The sequence below is a fragment of the Nycticebus coucang genome, chromosome 18 (assembly GCF_027406575.1).
Source record: "Nycticebus coucang isolate mNycCou1 chromosome 18, mNycCou1.pri, whole genome shotgun sequence".
In the NCBI taxonomy this organism is placed as follows: domain Eukaryota; kingdom Metazoa; phylum Chordata; class Mammalia; order Primates; family Lorisidae; genus Nycticebus; species Nycticebus coucang.
The window spans coordinates 78,957,243-78,976,133 of NC_069797.1; the positions used below are offsets into that span (position 1 = coordinate 78,957,243).

Consider the following 18,891-nt stretch of genomic DNA (forward strand, 5'->3'; position numbering starts at 1 on the left):
AGAGGTAGCTCAGAGCCCAGCAGCAGGGCCGGCCAGGGAGCTGGCTCCCAGGGGTAGGGGGACGACCGCCTCAGGTGGGAGCAGACTTGAGAGTAGAGGTTGAGGTTCCCCTTCCATAAGTGGGCTCACGTGCACCCCCACCCAGGCCAGAGAAGAAGGTGTCATCCTGCAGCCCCCTCTCCATGCCATCTGGGGCAGGACCAAAAGCCTTTGCAAGGTCCAGGCCAGGGAGGGAAGTATGACCTGCCCAGTCTTGCCCCTGTGCCTGAGAATGGCATATGCCAAGGCGTGCATGCCCGTAGCCCTGCACCCTGGACACGTGCACACCCAGATGTGTGCAAACTCACTCGTAGTCACACATTCCCCCAGAGACACACTGCGGGCACTCATGCACATCCCCCCGCCTTTGCGCCCGTGAACAAGTGTGCAGCCTACACCCTCTCAAGCCTGGGCCACTAGTGTCTCCAGTGGGGGAACATCCCTGGGTTGTGCTGGGACTGAGCCTGCACACATGGGCACACCCAGGCCCACAGGCTCACTCCCATTCCCAGCCACCTGTGCTGGACTTCTGGTCTCCTGGTGGGGGGGTCCCAGATCAGCCTCATCTCCCATCCCTATCTCCTGCTCCTCTCTCTGAGCAGCTAAATGGTCATCTGCCACCCCTGGCTCCAAGCAGGCTGGACTGATGGCTTTGCCTCCACGCAGGAAGCCTGCATGGACATTCTCCCTCTCCCTCCCCTCCCCTGGAATGAAAAGAATGTGGGCTGCAGCCTGGTGGGCTGTTTATCCTTCCTGCCTCTGCCTCTCCTCACTCTACTCCCTGGGGCCTCTTGGCCTGGCAGGAGGGGTGCTTTGGACCTCCCATCTCCCCTTTCTCAGCCACTCCTGGTGTCCCCTCCTGGGCAGGCCCTGCAGGGGTCAAGTTAGGATGAGGGGAGCAGGAAACTGATGAGGAGGAAAGAGGGGAGCCTGAGCGGGTGTGAGCGGGAGGGTGGGAGCTGGCACAGGCGGCGGGTGCAGCCGCCAGACTCAGAGCCGGGGAGGCCCATGCCAGCAGCCCGTCAGCTGGGTTTCCGGAAGCAGCGGGAGCCTTGGAGCCTGGGAAGGGACTTGCTGCTTCTCAGGAGCCTCCACCATCTCAGTGAGGCCCTTTTTTTTTTTTTTTTACAACCCATTTCACAGTTTCCAGAAAAGGAGGATGCTGTCTCAGCGCTCACTTAACTCAAAACAAATGCTCGCTCCACCATGCTCACTCCTCCTCCCACCCCCTCTGTCCTCAGCCCGGTGGCACCATGTGGGGCAGGCTGGCCTGGCAGGAGAGCCATGGTGGGCGGGCACAGTGGGCCCTTGGCTGTCCAGTCCCCTAGGCCCATCCTCTGGTGCACTGGGTCCTCTAGAGGTACTTAGTGGGAACCACTGGTGTGGCTGCCAGTCCCACTGTAGGGAAGGGGAAGCTCTTGGGCTACAGACTGGAAGCTCCCTGGCAGCCCTGGGCTCCTGGTCTCAAGCTTCCTCAGCACCCCTGTAGCTGCCAAGAGTCTGTTGGCCCCTTGGCCAGACAGGGGGGCCCTGGCCAGCAGCTTGGCAGGAGGGAGGCTCACCCATCAGTCCTGCCACACCCATGCACCCTGCTACCACCTACTTTGTGCCAGCCCACCATAGCCATTCTGGGGCCAGGGCTGGGTTCAGTAGTCACATGACAATCTTGGGTGCTGGAGTATTTTGGCCCAGCTCTGTCCAGCTGCTCCCCAGCTCCCCAGCTCTCCAGTTGCAGGCAGCCCTCGAGCAGCAGGGTCTAGGCTGGCCAGGCCTTGGGGAATGGGGTCAGATGGCCTCCTGGTAGGGGGTCTTCTCCTGGGGGTGGCAGTGGCCCTCCCAGTGTGCTGTCTTCCAGAATGGTTTCCTCAGCCAGCCAGATGCCTCAGCCAGGCCTCCATGGTGTCCTGGGCAAAACTGAGGGGTGGCCATGCCACTGGGGCCAGAGCCCAGCCCATTTCAAACCCTGGCCTGGGGCAGCTGGCTGGGGGCCACTGCACAGTACACAGTGGCCTACCTCAGAAGGCCTGCTGACACCTCACATGGTTTCCTGGTGCCTTTCCCAGGAAAATCCTAACATGTGCCCTTTCCGTGGTGAGAGCTGTCAATGGTCCTGGACTGGCTTCGTGGCTGGGTCAGGCTTCCCTTATGTTTACTGTGGGGACAAGGACAGCCTTGGCAGGGACAGGCCCTGCTCAAACCCCACCCAGGTATTTGGAGCTATGGGGCTTGGACTTGTGATTTAGGATACATCTTGTGGTGAGCCCACATCCTGGGAGTATCATGGCGCTAACTGAAGCCCCTCGCTGGGGAAGTGCCAATGCAGTCAGTGCCAGGATGAGGACACCAGCCAAGGGGGCCCAGGTCAAGACCCTTCTCATGCTGTCCTCTTTCTGGGCTGGTAACTTCAGCACTCCGTGGACGATGACTTGGCTAAGAGGAAAGAGCCTTCAGCCCAGTTCCCAGCTCCCCTTGGCCACAAGGTTGGTCTCTGGCCAGAGCCCAGGCTGCACTCGGTTCCCAGGCAGCCAGTACAGGCTCTGTCTGAGGTTGGCTGCTGGCTGGCAGGCGGGGTCTGGGAAGGTGGCAGCAAGGTCTGCCCGTAGCTCTGCTGGCCGGGCACAGTGCCATTGTCAGAGTCCTTGGAGGTAGAGGTGACAAGTGGAGCATGGTGCTCTATCCTAGGGTTTCCAAGGCTGCTCTGGAGCTGGGTGAAGCTGGGGAGGGACTCTAGTTCCAGCAATCCCTTCTACCACACCAGCCATGGCAGTTCCCACCAGCAGGGCCTGCAGGATCTGCTGCCAGCTTTCTAGCCAAGCTCAGGACAGGGTCCCGTGCCTACTCAGTGCCGTCCCCAGGTGCTGGCCTGCTGGCCCCAGAGTAAGAACCCTGGCAGCCACTGCCACAGTGGTTGGGGTTTCTAGAAGGGTGAGGCCACCTCAGTCCCCATGTGGGAGACATCTCACTGTGGGCTCAGTATCAGGGACTCCTGTTCATGGAATTAGGATGCAGCATGTGACTCTATGAGATGCTGGAGAAGGGGTGTGCACCTGCTCCCGGAAGATCCCTGAGACCTCAAGGTGGTGACATCAGGGCCAGGGGTTCTGCCATGTCTTTGACTTTCTTTCTAGTTTTTATCACTTGAACTTACTACAGTGAAAATTCAAGACGTGATATTTGTACTCAAAGGACACCACGGTCCAAGTCCTCTATTTTCAGAATAAAAGGGGGAAAGGCCTGGGGGAAGAGCCCAAGGGACAGCCAAGCCTGAGACCAGGCACAGCTGGGACATTGAAGGCTTCCAGCTGCCCCCAGGGCTGGTCAGAGGGTGGGGAGAGGTTGGCAGAGCCCACACCCTCTCTTTTTCCAAGCTCTGGGGCTAGGGTCCTTTAGCGGGCTCAGAGAAAGCAGCTGTAAGGAAGTGCCCCAAGAGGGACCCTGAATTGGAAGACGGGCCAGTTTCCGGGGACTGCGCCCTGCTCACCCGCCCTTGCTGTGGGAGAGCTTGTGAGCTGGGTTCTCAGGCTGGCCCCACAGGGCTCCTTCCTCCAGACCGGCTTTTGGCCTCTGTTGCTTCCCACCTCCCTGGGAGGAAAGGGGTGGAGGGACTTCCCTGGGATGGTGCGGGGGCGGCAGGGCCTGGGGGACCTGGGGTGAGTCTGGGTGGGGCGGCAAAAAGCCTCCAGCTCTGAGGGGGTGGCCACATTCACCCCGTAGCCAAGCCCTGGGGTCCTGGAGCTGGCAGGGCAAGCCACCCTTCCTTTCCTAGCCCATAGTTCCCTCCCTGGGGTGCCATGCCTGTGTTCTGGCTCAGGCACATGGCAGCTCTCGCCCTGTGGTCTGGAAGCCCCTGGCTTCCGGGCACCTGTGTGCCCTGCCCTTGGGCCACCAACTTTCCCTCAGCCTGAGGGGAGCTGACTCTCCCATTCACAACCACCAGGCAGGAGAGAGCTCCTGGTCCAGGCCCTGGGCTGGGAACTGGCACAGCACAGCCGGATGCTGCCAGTGCCCCGTTGGGGCAGCCACCCCCCACCTCCCGGGCTTCGCCACCTCTTGCTGAGTCACCTCGTGTCTGGGAAGCTCCCAGGCCCAAGCCAGGCTTCATGAGACATCACAAATTCACAAATTCCCCCTGCCTCCCGGGCTCCTGACTCACTGTGGGCTGGGCCCCTGCACTGAGCCTGATGGGGCAGCAGTCCCCCACGTCTCTGGAATGGTCCCAGCCAGGCTCACAGCCTTTGGGACGAAGTGACAGGGTGCCCAGGCACCCTGAAGATGGGGGCTGGGCAGAGCAACCAAGACCACCCACCGAGTTGCGGGGTTGCCATGTGCAAAGCACTGTGGGTACGCTATGTCCCTCATGTGCAAGAGCTGGTAGCCATGGCAACCCAGGGAGACTCACTCTGCCTGGCCTTGGCGGCCGGACTTGGGCAGAGGGACATAGCCTATGGACATCTGCAAAGGAGGATGTGGGCAGGCAGAGTGGAGCTGGCCCAGGGCCAGGAGTGGCTCCCTGTCGGAAGCATCCAGGCTGCCAGGCCCGGGAGCCCCCATCTGCCTTCTCCTGAGTGCTATCTGCAGCCCTGGCCCCAAGGAACTTTGAGGGGACTGTAGAAGCAGATCTGTGCACAGGACCCTGTCCTTCCCCTGCCCTCCAGCTCAGTTTCTCCCCCTGCTCGTCTGGGACCAACTCCATAGTCTGTCAAGCCCATATGCTGGGTCAGGGGAGAAAGACAAAGACCCCCACTAGAGAAAGACCTCCTCGTCCTGGTGGTCCTCGGGTGGTAGGCAGTGGCCGCAGAGCCATGCAGGCCTCTGGTGTAGCCTCTCAGTAAGGCAAGGGCAAGTCTGCCATGTCACAGAGGCCACAGAGCTACCCACCAAGGTGGCCTCGGAGAGTCAACATGTTCTGTCTCTGAGAAGGTCCACCCCAGGGCATTTTGTACCCAAAGGTCCTGAACATTGATTTGGCCAGGGACTGGGCACCTGGCTGATGGTGGTAATAGTGGCTGCGGTGGTGATAGTGGCTGTGGTGGTGATAGTGGTGGCTGCGGTGGTGATAGTGGCTGTGGTGGTCAGGTGGTGCAGGTGTGTCATTCTTGGGTTTTGCAGTAACAGGAAAATGTTAGTACCAGTGTATCTGAGGCACAAGAAGATTCAGGACCCTGGGTGCGACTATTCGGGGCCCATGTGGGCAGCTTTTCCTTCCATTGGCCTCTTGGATGTTTGAAGACAAAGACCCCTGGGGAGATCAGGGGCCTGAGAGGCTATAGGAACAGGGCTCCATGGTGGGTGTGTCGTCTGCCCTGCCGCAGACTTCCCCAAGATTGATGCTTGCCCTGTGTCCACAGCCAGCAGCCGCCTGATGGGAAGTTCTCCAGCCTCCTCCTTCATGGGCGGCTTCCTCACCAGCAGCCTGGGCTCTGCAGCCTCCACGCACCCCAGCGGCCCCACCTCCTCCCCCTCTGAGCAGGCCTACCGTGGCTCCCACCCAGCCACCTCCCAGATCTGGTTCTCCCACTCCCACGAAGGTAAGTCAGGGGCCTGGGCCCCAGTGGCATCCTGGTGGTGTGACTGACCGTGGCTCTGAGGGCTTGTGGCAGGGCAAGGGCTTCCCTGCCATGGCAGCGTGAACCTGGGTGGCGACCCTGCCAAGCTTGCCCTTGTGATGGGCCACCTCCCTTGCCAAAGAAGCCCCCTGGGGAAGGTGGTAATTGTTTGGAAACAGCAGCATGCGTTAGGCAGTGGTCCTAGCCAGATGTGTGCTCCAGATGGGCAGAAGGAGAAGAGGGGGGTGGGCCAGGATGGGCTCAGGGGAACTGAGAAAATGTGGAACACAGCTGGGCCAGTGGGGCTGGGCTGTGGCCTCCACCGTGGGCTGGGCCCCACCTCCTTATACTTGAGGAGGCGTGGGTGCCAGATGTGCCAGCTGGGAGGGGCAGGCGGGGAGCCGAGAGCTGTCAACATACTCAAGCTGCTACCAGGGCCTGGCCTAGGACAACGAGTTCCTCCCAGCCACCAGTCTCCCCATGGGCCACAGCCTTGGATAGGTGCACCATGGACACCTGTTAGTCTCAGTCTGCCTGGCTGGCAAGAGGGTCTCAGGCCCCAAGGCACTTCCCAGCTCCCTGCTATCTGCTCAGCCCCCCACTCCCCACCCCCCACCCCCCCCTGATGCTATGAATTGGGCAGCCCCGAGTCCCGACTCCCGGGCCCTGTGGCTGCTGGTATTCTCTTGGCCACCCCAGCCCCCGCGGTGTGGGAAGGGTTAAGCTCCTCCACCCCCTGCGACTGGCACGCGGAGAGGTAATTGCAGTTGGCAGCGGGCACACAGGGCTCTCTGCTCCTGGCACCCGGCACTGCCGTAACTCAATGACTCTGCTGAGCGGCAGGCGTCATGTTTACAGAGCGCAGTGGACCCACACACCACGACACCGCCCCGTTCCAGGCAGGGAGATTAGCACCCTGCACTGCTGGAAGCATAGAAACTTCTCTTTGTGCAACAAGAAAGGGACCGTTTTCCAAACAGGACAGGTGACGAGTGAGGGGCAGTTGTTAAAATAATCTGGGCTTTAATAGCCGGGCGTTGTGGCGGGCGCCTGTAGTCTCAGCTGCTCGGGAGGCTGAGGCAAGAGAATCGCATAAGCCCAAGAGCTAGAGGTTGCTGTGAGCTGTGATGTCATGGCACTCTACCGAGGGCGGTAAAGTGAGACTCTGTCTCTACAAAAAATAATAATAATAATAGGGTGGCCCCTGTGGCTCAAAGGGGTAGGGCGCCGGCCCCATATGCCAGAGGTGGCAGGTTCAAACCCAGCCCTGGCTAAATAATAATAATCTGGGCTTTAGGCACAGGGTGCACACCGGGCAGGCGGCAAGGAGCAGCTCCCTTCTTGGGTGGCGGGGAGGCCACTCTCATGAGGACATGGTGGGCAGAGCAGGGTCATCAGCCCAGACTCACCTTTGCTTTCCTCCTGTCCTGTGTACCTACCAGCCTCCATGGAGGGGATCAGGTTGGCTGTGGGGCCCCCACCCCTGCCACCTTCAGCCTTTGTGTCTGCTGGACAGATGTCCTGGCCAGCAGTCCCATCTGGTTCCCAGGACATCTGCAGAGAGGGGTGGCCAAGTAGGCATGGGGCAGGCAAGGCAGGCACCTTAGCAGAGATGGTGCTGCTGCCCTACCCTGGCCCACCACAGGTGCACGGATATGCTTGAGCTGACTGACTTGGCTTCCCGTCACAGTGAAGGCCCCTGGTCAGGGCCCAGTAGAGGCACAGGAGCTCTCCCTAAGCTCCTGTCTCAGGAGGTACATGCACCCACTTTCTCCACCCCACCTCTGGGGATCCTGTCAGGGGGTGGTTTGTGGGTAGCACCACCTGCCCTAGAGCCCGGCCTCACCCCTCTGGGGACTGCTTAGAGGGTGGGTGGCAGCCTGTAGGCACACAGCACCAACAGTGGCCCCAGATACGCACTTCCAACAGCTGCCAGGGCAGAGCCTAGTGGGCACCTCACCAGCCCCTGGCCCCTCCCGTGGGGCCCAGCCTCATCAGGTACCATCTTCCCCTCCGTGGCCCCAGAGAGTCCCACTGGCCAGCTGGGAGGCCAGTATCTAGACATGTGTGTCAGGGTGTGCGTGACCCCAGGCCCTTGGTTCTGGGCTCTGAGCGCTGACCTACACCAAGCCCTCTGGGCCAGAAGCCTGCGAGACAGCTCCTCTCTCTGGGCAAGACATGGTCCCCATGTCAAGTGCCCAGCCAGGTTGTGGGGGGGCCTGTGTCAGGAGGTGGGCTTGAAGGGCCAGCCCAGGTGGGTACGGGATGAGGGGAGGGGGTGTGGACCCCAGAATGCAGGGCCCCCTGAGGCTGAAGATGGGACAGGAGCACACCCCTGTGCAACTTGCAGACCTCGTGAGGGGGCACACCATCTCCTCCCCATGACACCTTTGAGGCCCTGCCTCAGTTGGCCTCATTGTCTCCCTGCCTTCAGTGAAGCTGTCCTGCCCCGGGATCCCCTCCCTGCGGGATTCCCCTGCCCTCTGCAGCCACATGGTGCTGCCGGGAGCCGTGTGGCCGAGGCCAGTGGCAGGCAGGCCAAGCAAGAGTTGGCTGGCTGCCCGGGCAGCGTGCCTGGCTCCTAGTTTGACGGGGTGCCAGCTGGCCGCCTGCGTGCCGAGGCCTGTTTCTCTGCTGTGTGCGCTCAGGGGAGGAGGCACAGTGGTCAGGGAGGGTGAGCTGGTGGCATGGTGGGCTGCCTGGGCGCTGCCCAGAGGTCTAGCTCTCCCCTCACCCACCAACCCTTTATAGCAGGAGCTGAGGTAGGGATCGGCCAGTGCCCCCACTCCGAGCAGGGCCTTCTCTCTCAGCCATCTGTGGGGCAGCCGCTGGAGCAGGGCTGTGCTTTCTGCTTGCCAGTGGCACAGTGGGAGATCTAGAGGGGCCACTGAAGCTGGGGGAGCTGGGGAAGCTGGCCGGTACATCTGGCCTGGGGCCCAGCTCCGCCTCCATCTGCTCTGAATCACCCAACAAGGAGATTCCACTGGAGGTGGACCTCTAGGGCTTGGAGTGGGGGCGGGCAGCGGAATTGGCCTGGGTGGAGGTAAGGGAGGTGAGCTGCTGTCCAGCCAGCTCATCCAGGGCGGGATGTTGCACAGCTGGCCCTATTGTCAGTGAGCCTGGTCCCCTCCCTCCCACCCACCTCCAGCTGCTGGCCAGGACCACCCACAGGGCCCATGAAAGGGGGTTCTGTTCCTGGGGGGCTCAGCTGCACAGGGCGAGGTGCATCCAAGGAACGCCCAGCCCAGGCCACTTATGGTCTCCTGTGCCACCTGGAGGGGGCCACAGGGCATCAGGCACACGTGCAGCACTGGCCATCTGCCTGGCCGCCTCTGTCAGGGCCACTTCTGCATCCAGCCTGGCCAGGCTCCAGCGGGGACAGCCACCCAATGCCCTGTGTCCAGGGCTGGCCTTGCTGCCTTCTGGCAGTGAGTGGGAGCTGGAACAAATCTGTGTGGGGGCTAGAGGTCCCGCCTGTGCCCACCGCCCTGTTGCCAGGGTTCTCAGGGTTCCTTTGGCTCTGACCTTCTGAACTGCCCCTCTCCATGTCCTGCCCTGGGCCCGGACCCCTGTTTCTAGGTTGTTGGCTCTCTCTTCTCTCCTGGGCCTCAGTTTCCTTGGTGACTAAAATGGCCTCTTAATCTGCCTTCCTCATGACCATGGACCAGGCCTCAGCTCCTCCCTATGGCCTGCCTCGGCCAGCTGCCCTGCCGGGGCCCAGCCACCTTCACAGCCAGGGTGCTCTGGTATGTGCTGCCATGGCCAGAGCCCTGCTGTCAGAGGTTGCCTTTATGCTGCTCTTCACATGTTCATGGCCTGGCTGACTGCTGTCCAGCTGCCACAAAGGGCAGGGGGTCCTGTCCTGATCCTAGTGGGGGCCAGTGCCCAGCCCTGTGCCTGGCAGAGGGCCCCAGGAAGTGAAGTAATACCTTGACAGCTGGGGCAAGACAGGGCCCCAGGCCAGCCAAAGAGGGATGTTCCAGTGGTCCTGTGCCCCAGTGAGGCTGGGGAGCATGGACTGGGGGTCCTGAGGGCCCACCTACCCAGTCTGGTTTGGATACGGGCCCTAGTTCCCTCAGATACAGATAGTCCTTGGGCAAGGGTCCCACAGCCAGCCCTCGTTCCAGGTCTGGCAGGACAGCGACATTTTGCCCCGAGCCTGGCCCTGGGAGGCTGGGCACTTGCGCCGTGCTGTACAGCTGGCCCTTACACCCCTTGCATAGGTGAGGAAAATGAGGCTCAGGACTGAAGGTGCCAGGACTTGAGTTTAGATGATCCAACCAAGTGCCTCTCCTCTGTCCTCCAGTCTGTGTTTTTGGGGTGAGCACCCCCTGTCTCCACAAGCTCCTGCTACCCAGAGCCAGGGACTCTGCCAGGCTCTTGGTGTGGGGGCTGCAGGCGGATCCCCTCCTGGCAGCCATGGAGCGGGACTGTGGCCACGGACGTGCCTCTGGCAGAGTAGACGGGCACAGAGGGTCTCCATAGGTGGAAGTGCACCAGCCTTGAGGCCATGTGCCCAGCTGTGAGGCCCTGAGCCTTAGTTTCCCCATCTGTAAATAGCCCTGGGTCAGAATAGCTTTTTGGATCCAATGTGATATAGGCAAAGAGAATAACTTCCTCCCTCTGTGTCCTGTGCTGGCTATAGTCCCTAAGGGTGGAGGCAGCCTTCCTGGGTGGCATCCCTGGATCTGAGTGTGTGGGGAAGCTGCCACCCGGGCAGATGCCCTCCACCCACTGCACTCCTGTGGCAAGTGTGGGGCTGGCTCACATTGTGCTGGTGGTCCCAGGCACAATGAGCCAAGTGGCGAGGACATTCCACCTGGGGACATAGAGGAAGCTCAGGACGGCGCAGGGTGTGGGCCCCTGGCACGGAGCTCCCAGGCAGCCAGTACTGCTGTTCTGGCTGCTGGTGAAGGTTTTGGGGGTCACAACTAGGTTACCTCTGGCTCTAAACTCTGGGGACTGTCATTTGCCTTCCCAGTCTGAGGCCCGTGGAAGGCCCTGGAGCCCGCAGGTTCCTCCTTTCTGGCCCTACTGCAGGGATGGGGAGTGCCCTGCAGACTCCATGCTGAGCACCCTCCCATCCCCAGGGCAGATGTCACTGGTTGATCACAGCACTTGGGTGAGGGCATTCAAGACAGTCCTGGTTCCTCTCTTTGCTCACCCCACACACCTCCTCCCATCTAACCCTTGACATTCCCAGACTGGCCAGCAGAGGCCTGGTGTGCTGGGGGAGCCAGGTATTAGCCCAGCTCACCTGTGCCCTCCTGTGCCCTCCTGGCTTTGCCCCCCAGAGCTGAGCAGGGGTGAGATTCCGAGACTACTGGGGACCCTAGCAGCAGAAGTAGGATGGGGCATCCTCAGGGAGATCTCCAGCACTCCCACGGGGCTACGTGGGCTACAGCCCTGGCTCGGTAGTGGTCTGTTCAGTCCCAGTTAGTATGGGTCAGTTGGGGTGATCACCAAAGCCATCCCACAGGAGTGGGGCTGAGGGGCTTTGGCTCCAGGGGTCTGTAGCTTCCCTGCTCCTGTCCTCCTGCTGTCCATACCCTGGCCAGGCCTAGCCCTCTGCACCCCCCATCCCTTCCCAGCATCCCCCTCCCTGGCAGTCTCCTCAGCTGCAGCTCCTCCAAGGACGTAGCATCCCCCTGGACCTGGCCACAGCAACTCTGATTCATAGAAATCATTTTTTATTTTCTTCCTCAATTCAGGGAGTGCAGTCTTGTTGGGAAAAAGAAAAGGTCTTTCTACTGCTGGTCTGGAAGGACCCCCTCTTCCCTTCCTCTCTCTGCCCCCAGGGCCCTCCCTTGCCCTAGGTTCCCCTGCCCCTTCCCAGAGGTACCTTGGCCCCTCTCCCCCTCCTTCCTCCTCCCCTACTTCCCTCCAGCTCTGGTTCCCCCACAGCCTCAGGGCCTGGGGTCTTGGGCAGGCTAGAACTAGGGGGAACCCACCAGGCTTCTGCCCCCACTCTCTGGCCAGTGGCCTTCAGCCTTGACTTAGCAGCCAAGGACATGCCTGACCCCTGCCCTCACACTGCCCTCAAAGGGCACCTCGTAGGAAGGAGCCCACTCCTTAGCCAACTGAATGCCAGCTCCCCTGGAGCAGGTGGGCAGGAGTCTGGGCCTCCCCAGGGGGCACAGGGCTCCTCACTGTTTCCCAGGCGTCTGGGAAGAAGGAATTTACAGAATTCTGTTTACCCAAATCTGGGTCTTGTAAAATATTTGACAGCAACCAATTAAAGGGGGACAGCTGCAGGGGTTTAATCAGCCCCCTCCCCACCTCTGCCCCTTCCCCCACCTCCCAACCCAGCTCACACCCACCCTGTCCCTCTCAGCTTTTGTCAGGTCCTCCATGAGCTGTGTTGAGTCTGGTAAACATCTGCTCCAGATGTGTCCCCCCACGCAGCCCAGTTGGCCTGTGTCCTCCACAGGAGGGGTGGCTGCAGGGAATAGGCCAGGGTGGGCACCTCCCCATGAGCCTCTGCAGGGAGCAGGCTTCCATGTCACAGGACTTCTCAGAGCCTTTACAATGATCATGCCCTTGTCAGGACTCCATGTGGGGACAGGCATGGGGTGCATGCTTAGAGCTTGTGTGACTCACAGGTGGTTTTGCATGGAGTGTCTAGTGTAGAGTCCCTTGGATCCATCCAGGATCCACTGAGCTGGAGAACGTCACATAGCATCATCGGGGCTGAAGATGGCCACCTGGTGCTATGACGGGGCGTGCAGGATCCGGATGTGGGTGCTATATTTGAACTGGGGCACTACCACCAACACTGGGGCTTGTTCCTAGGGGATCCAGGAGTGTCCCCATTGACACACATGTGAACTGTGCTTCTAGAGGCTCCTTATCCATCCTTCCCTCTGATCCAGGTTCTAGGGACTATTCCTGTTCCATGGTGCGACCCACCCTGAACAGCCTCCCACACCCACAGAGAGCACACCTAGCTCCAAGGTGTAGACCCTCTGAAGGTATGGGCAGCACAGGCCTGGGAATTTATCCTATGGCTCTGGACCTGCCCTTTGGCACTTGACTCCTGAGAAGGTATTTCTCGGAGTGCATTCCATGGAACACTTGGCCCATGAGTTATTAACGAGTCTCACTAAAGCAAAACTAGGGTTTAGTGATAAAAAGCAGTTTGGGAAACAGAGTGAAGCAAGATCAAAGGAAGCTTTCGCTGCAGGACTTGTCAGTGACTTTTCTGTGAGCTGAGGGAGTCTGGCGCCTGGCTCCCCAGGTGTGTGGTTCACAGCACTCTGTTGTAGAACAGTAACATGACTAGCCTGAATCCACACACTTGGGATCTGCCTGCAGGACCACGAAGCTCCCTCCTTGCTCCCTGCCTCTGTGGCTGTTCCGTTCCTCTGGGAAATCCTGACACTGCTGGGGCAGCCCGTTCACTCAGGGTCAGGAAGCTCTTGGGAAAATTGTGAGGTCCCCAAGAGAAACTGGGGCCTGTTTTCCTCAGAGGAAGATGTTCAGAGCAGTAGTTCAAAGCACGAGTTACGGAGACAGAGTCCTACCCTGCCCCAGACAGCGGCATTTGTACAGTTGGGCCTCCTGGCGGGGTGTCACGCAAGCTGATGCTTCAAGAGTCCTGCCTCAAACATCTGCCCCTCAGGGTTTGCTGTCAGCCTCAAGCCTGCAGGGGCTGCACTAATCCCATGTACTCCCAGCCCCCCAGCCCTACCCAGCATTTCACAAATGGCAGCTTCAGAGTCTGGCCAGGGGAAGCCAGATGCCTGGCCCCAGTCACGAGGCAGGCTGGGGAGACATAGGCGCCCACACCTGGTGGCAGCAGTGAGCAGGATGGGCCGCCTGGCAACCAGCAGGCAAGATCAGGGGCTGGGGAGGGGGCTGACCCTGCAGAGTGCTGCCTGAGGCCCAGGTCCTCTTGTGTCCTTTTGGGCCTGAGGAAGAGGAGCAGCCCAAGAAGCCCTATTTCAGACAGCTGGTGACGGGACATCCAGCAGACGGCTGGCCTCCCAGGCCAGTACTCAATCCCACCTATCCTGTAGGCTGGGCTCTCTTCCCTTCTTGAGGGGCAGAGCGTGTCTCAAGTGGCCAGAGCTGCCCCAAGGCCCAGGCCTGATGGGCTGGGGGCAGCTCCAGAGTGTGGCTGGACAGAAGCAAGGGAACAGATCCCACAGGCCAGAGAGGGGCCTGCCTAGTGCTACTCAGAGTCTCTGGGCAGGCTTTTGGGCCTGGGGACCCATATGGGCTATGGGAGGCAATGCTGCCACTGTGGGAGCCCACTCCCTTGCAGATCTCAGAGCAGAAGAGGCTCTGCCTCCTCCCCAGGTGTACGACACTTAGGCCTCCTGCTGGGTAGATGCCTGTCACATCCCAGCTGGGCCAGGGTCTGTCCACCTGTGGGGCCTGGGTTATGGTGTGGGTGGTGGAGGCCAAATCTGGCCCTGGCCCTCTTTTGGCTAGGAGCTGGGCAGGATGCCCTCCCTAGATAGCCCTCAGAGCCCCTCCTGCCACCTCGGAACTCCCCTGCCTGGAACTCTGCAGCAGTAAGTGCTGCTGGGAGGGTAATCAGAGACCCCCCCCCGCCCCCACTCTCCCCTCTCCCTAGCCCATCAGCAATTCAATTTGCACTACGCCAGAGGGACGGTATTAGTCGAGTCAGAGTTAATGTGATGTATTGATGGGTTGATTTCCCACTGGCGGGCTCTATGGGATGCCACTCCTGGACCTCCCGCCGGCTTCTGCCCCCTGGGGTCAGGGTGAGTGTGAGCCCAGCCACAAGTTGCCTCCACAGCCAGTCTTCTTGCTTCTCTAGCTCCAGGGTACCCCAGGTTTTCGGGGAGTCTGGCATCCACCTTCCTACCCGTGAGCCACTTGGATCACCATGGAAACAGCAATGTTCTCTACGGGCAGCACCGTTTCTATGGAGCCCAAAAAGGCAAGTGCAGTGGGGCTCAGGGCATCCCAGAGGGTGGCGGGGCTGGGCCCCTGGGACGCCGGGTACAGGCAGCACCCAAGGTGAGCACCCCCCACCAGGCATCTTTGGGCAGGGCTTCGAGCCTAGAGCCAGGACCCCCAGGTGTCAGGCAGAGTGTGCAGGTCTCTCGCACTGCTGGTGCTCAGCCAGAAACAGTCAAGGGGCTGGCACCAGCTTACCTCAGGACCTGGCTCAGGAGGAAATGCCATCCATAATGTGGGATGCGACCCTTGTGGCTTGGAAGCCAGTGTTTCCTGGCTCCTACACTCACTGGGCCTGGGCTGCAGGAGGCCCAACCCCGAGCCCCCACCTAGTCCTGAAGTCAGATGGTGCTGACAGGCCAGAGGGGGTCAGCTTACCTAGTTGGCAGTGGATGTCCCCAGAGAAGGGACACAGAGTTTGAATCTTTGCTGCTGAGAAGATGGAACAAGGGAGGCCTTGAAAGGCAGGGCCCAGTGCTGGCACAGGCCTGGCATCCCTGGATAGTCCTGTCTAGGAACCTGGCCGGAGGTGGACAGGCATGACTTGTCTCCAAGTTGAATCTTCTCTGAGTGGGGTGACATCTTATTTGTATTTTAAGAAGTTCCCTAAAATGCCAGGAGATTGAGCCAGGATGACCACTGGGTTGGTGACTATGTTTCAGAGGACACGTGATGTAGGCATGGGATCACACAGGCTGGAATCAGTGGTAGAAAGGAGTAAGAATGAGACAGGAAGGGATAGAAGGTCCCAGATGAGTCCTTCCTGGCCCAGGCTGTGCGGGCCGACTTGGGGAGCAGCAGTTCAGAGGGGAAGAGCAAGTTCAGCTCCATGCAGCAGAGTTGGGGTGTCCCCTGGGGCATCCTGGGGGCTGTACACAAGCATTAGGGTCAGTGCCAAAAGGTAGATCAGCAAGGCTGACCCATCCTGGAGAGGGTCTGTGGCAAGTGAGAAGATGGAGAGGAACCCCAGCCCAGGGAGCCCCTGTGTTCAGGGTTGGGGCTCAGAGTGTAGGGGCAAGAGCTGGGAGGTCTTCCCTTGGCACTCCATAGGGAAGGAAGCAGTGGGACCTCAGCTGTGCCCTTGAGGTGGCCGTGGTGACCACACCTGTGGGTGCTGGGGAGAGCCTGAGGCCCACCTTAAGCCCCACCTCAGCTGCCCCTCAGCCCCTGCTTTGCCCCTCCCCTCTCCAGATCTCATGGCCCCGCCTGCGCCTTGGGCCTGGGAAAGCCCGTGATCCACTGAGGCTCAGAAAGGCCTTGCTTGGCCTTGTCAGACTGGGCATGTGATTGGTGCAGGCAAGGCCCTTGGGGGAAAGCACCTCCATCCCCCCAGGAGTGTAGGTTACCCTGGAAAAACCATGTCTCCTCACCCAGCACCTGGGGTGGGGGACCACGGCTCTGCTGCCCGAGGAGACAGACTGAGGCTGGATCCCCCAGCCCGATGTCAGCCATCAGCCCCAGCAGACACGTGCAGCTATTTTGACAGCGGTTGTCAGAGGCGGGCAGGTGCTGGTCCCAGCCTGGAAACCCGACCCCTGATCCAGAGCCCAGGACTCCCTCCAGGCAGTGGGCCGGCTGGTGTCACTGGAGCACAGGCCGCCTCTCGGCTTTCACAATATTGTGGTAGAGCTGCATCCAAGAACATTATTTGGTTTTGGAATTGAGCTAATTAGGTTTCTCCCGGGCTACCCCGTCCTACTCCCCTCCCCCCTTGTTTCTAATTAGCAGGAAATTGACAAGGAATTTACATGACTGAGGACAATTTTACAAGTTCCAAATGTTCCTTTTGTTCCCCTGCTTGTCAGCTCTTGGCGTCCACCCTGCCGCCCACCCACCCAGCAGGGCATTGCGAGAGGCAGCCCCCCAAGACCCCCCAAAGGCAGTGACCTGGTCCCAGCTTGGGGGTGGTGTGTCCCCAGAAGGATGTGCCCCTGGCCAGCGGCGGCTGGGCAGCAGGTCCCAATGAGGCAGAGGAAGCCCCCAACACAGAGTGGGGGGTCAATGCAGCTGCTGCTGTCTACCCAGGCTGTGTTCCTCCTCCCTGTTTAAACCCGGCACCTCAGGCCCCCAGTCTGAGACACCCACAGTAAAGATTCCAAGGGGCTGGGGGACAGGAGCACCCCAGGATTCCAGGATGTGAGAGAACCCAGCCTCCACATCAGACAACCTGAGCCTCCCTTCCTCCTCTGGGGTCAGTGAGAGCCCCTCATGACACCTGTCCTTAGTGTCTAAGGTTTGCTTCCTGTCTGTGAAGACCCTGTGGGTCTGTGCATCTCCCACCTTGGGGCAGAGCAGAACAGAAGTCAAAACCTCCCTGGGAGGCAGTGAGTGTTTCATGGGGGCAGAGTTTTCGTTTGAGAAGATGGAAAGTTCTGAAGGTGGCTCGCCCAACACCACCAATGCACTTAGTGCACAGAATTGTAGTGTATATTTTACTACGATTTTAGGGAAGAACCCAAAACAAAACAAAGACTTTCCCTAGACAGTGACCTTGAGTCAGTGTCAGCTGGGCGTGTCTGCAGGTATCTGAGCCCTCCGTTGTGACCCCGGCTCTTTTCTATGCAGATAACTTCTACCTGCGCAATCTGCCCCCCCAGCCTGCCCTCCTGCCTGCCAATCATAACTTCCCCAGCGTGGCCCGGGCTGCACCTGCCCACCACATTGGCTCCTGTAGCCGTGACCGGGGTGAGGCCGGGCCTCTGCAGAAGGGCCTCAAGGAGTTCGACCGCTTCCTCATGGGCAGGGAGCTGGGCAGAGAGAAGGCCAGCAAGGTGGTTGAGAGCAAGGATCGGCCGGCAGCCGAGGAGGATGCCGGCAAGGAGCGGCACAAGCTGGTATTGGCCGACGGGCACTGCAAAGAGGGAGTCCCTGCACCCCGAGGCACCTGCGAGGGCCGCCCCAAGCACCCCACCTCCTGCCTCCTCAACACCAAGACGCTTGACAGCGACATAAGCAAGGCTGCCCTGGCCAGCTGTGCAGGGGGCATGCTGGGGAGGCCTGGCACAGGGGTGGTGGCCCCTGGACGCTGTGTGAAGGAGGCGGTAGGCCCTGTGGAGCCTGGGCCAGCCTTCAGTGAGTGCTTGGAGCGGCGACAGAGTCTGCACCACACTGCACCCTACTCAGTGCCATCAGGCCTGCCTACCAGGCCTCCCCCGCCCCTTGGCACAGCCACAGGCTCCTATCCCTGCTTGCAGCTGCATGGGGGCCCCGATGGTCTCTGCCCACTGCAGGATAAAGTCCCTCGGGCCAGCGGGCCCACCTTCGTGCCTTCTGTGGGTCACCTAGCAGAAAAGAGCCGCCCCTTCCAGGCAGCCGAGGCCTGTGCTGTGGCGAGTGAAAGCAAGGACCGGCATCTGGAGGGGGCCATAGCTGCTGACCATGCTGCACCGTATGGAGTCTCCTATGCCCATCTGAAGGCCGAGGGCAAGGGCGAGCGGCGGTCTGGGGGCTTCGAGGCAGCCCTCAACCCCCGGCTGAAGGGCTTGGAGTATCTCAGTAGTGCAGGCTCTGAGGCCACCTTCCCGGGACTCCCTAAAGGCTGTCTGGACAAAAGCGCCTACTTTGAGTTGCCCACCCCTTCGCAGGACTGTGCCCGACCTGGTCACCAGGACCCACTGGGTGGGAAGGCTACCCAGGCCTGCTGCACTTTAGACAAGACCCCCAGCAAGGAAGGCCCTGCTGGTGCCCCTGGGACCCAGAAGGTGGCCCGGATTAGGCATCAACAGCATTTGGTGGCCCCCGAACCAGAGCCAGGGGGCACCGGGGCTGAGGCCAAGCACAAGTCCCTAGAGCTGGCTTCTCTGGGCTACGGAGGGCCCCATCTGCCTCCGTGGGGTGTCCAGGCAGGCCAGGGCACGACCATGGCCATAAACGAGGAGCAGAAATCCAGTGCCTACCTGGATCCCTTCAGCGGCAGCCTGCAGCAGGCGGCACTCCTGTCCCAGGAGCTGCCCACCCCGCCGGACGAGGTCTCGGCCATGAAGAACCTGCTCAAGTACAGCAACCAGGCCCTGGCCATGGGCCAGAAGGCGCCATTCGTGGGCCTGGGTGGCCTCAAGGCCAGCTGTGTGCAGCAGGAAGCCAAGTTCCCATCCACCAAGGGCCCCGGCCCAGCAGAGAGGCCTGACTGTGCCCGTAGCCGGGAGCATGATACTCCAGTTGGTGATGGGGAGGCACGCCAGCCGCCTGTGGGCATCGCGGTAGCCTTGGCCCGCCAAAAGGATACGGTGAGCCGGTCAGAGACGGCCTACAGTGCCAACACCGGGCGACAGGGCCGGGCTGCCCCCACATTCAAAGGTACGGCCCCATCCTGGAGAGGGAGGAAGACCAAGCTGCGTCTGGGTGCCCAGCTGGCCCTGCCCTGCCCTAAGAGCCC

The 18,891-nt window shown here is 60.7% G+C and overlaps 1 protein-coding gene across 6 annotated transcripts in view; it reads left to right on the forward strand.

The window, feature by feature from the left end:
* The window catches only part of BAHCC1 (BAH domain and coiled-coil containing 1), a 60,546-nt gene that overhangs the window by 21,445 nt on the left and 20,210 nt on the right, over positions 1-18,891 (forward strand). For all 6 annotated transcript variants that reach the window (XM_053569313.1, XM_053569317.1, XM_053569314.1 and 3 more), the window contains 3 exons: positions 5,388-5,567; positions 14,374-14,496; positions 17,082-18,812. In XM_053569313.1, coding sequence (XP_053425288.1) covers positions 5,388-5,567; positions 14,374-14,496; positions 17,082-18,812 — 2,034 coding nt within the window. The remainder of the gene's footprint in view (positions 1-5,387; positions 5,568-14,373; positions 14,497-17,081; positions 18,813-18,891) is intronic.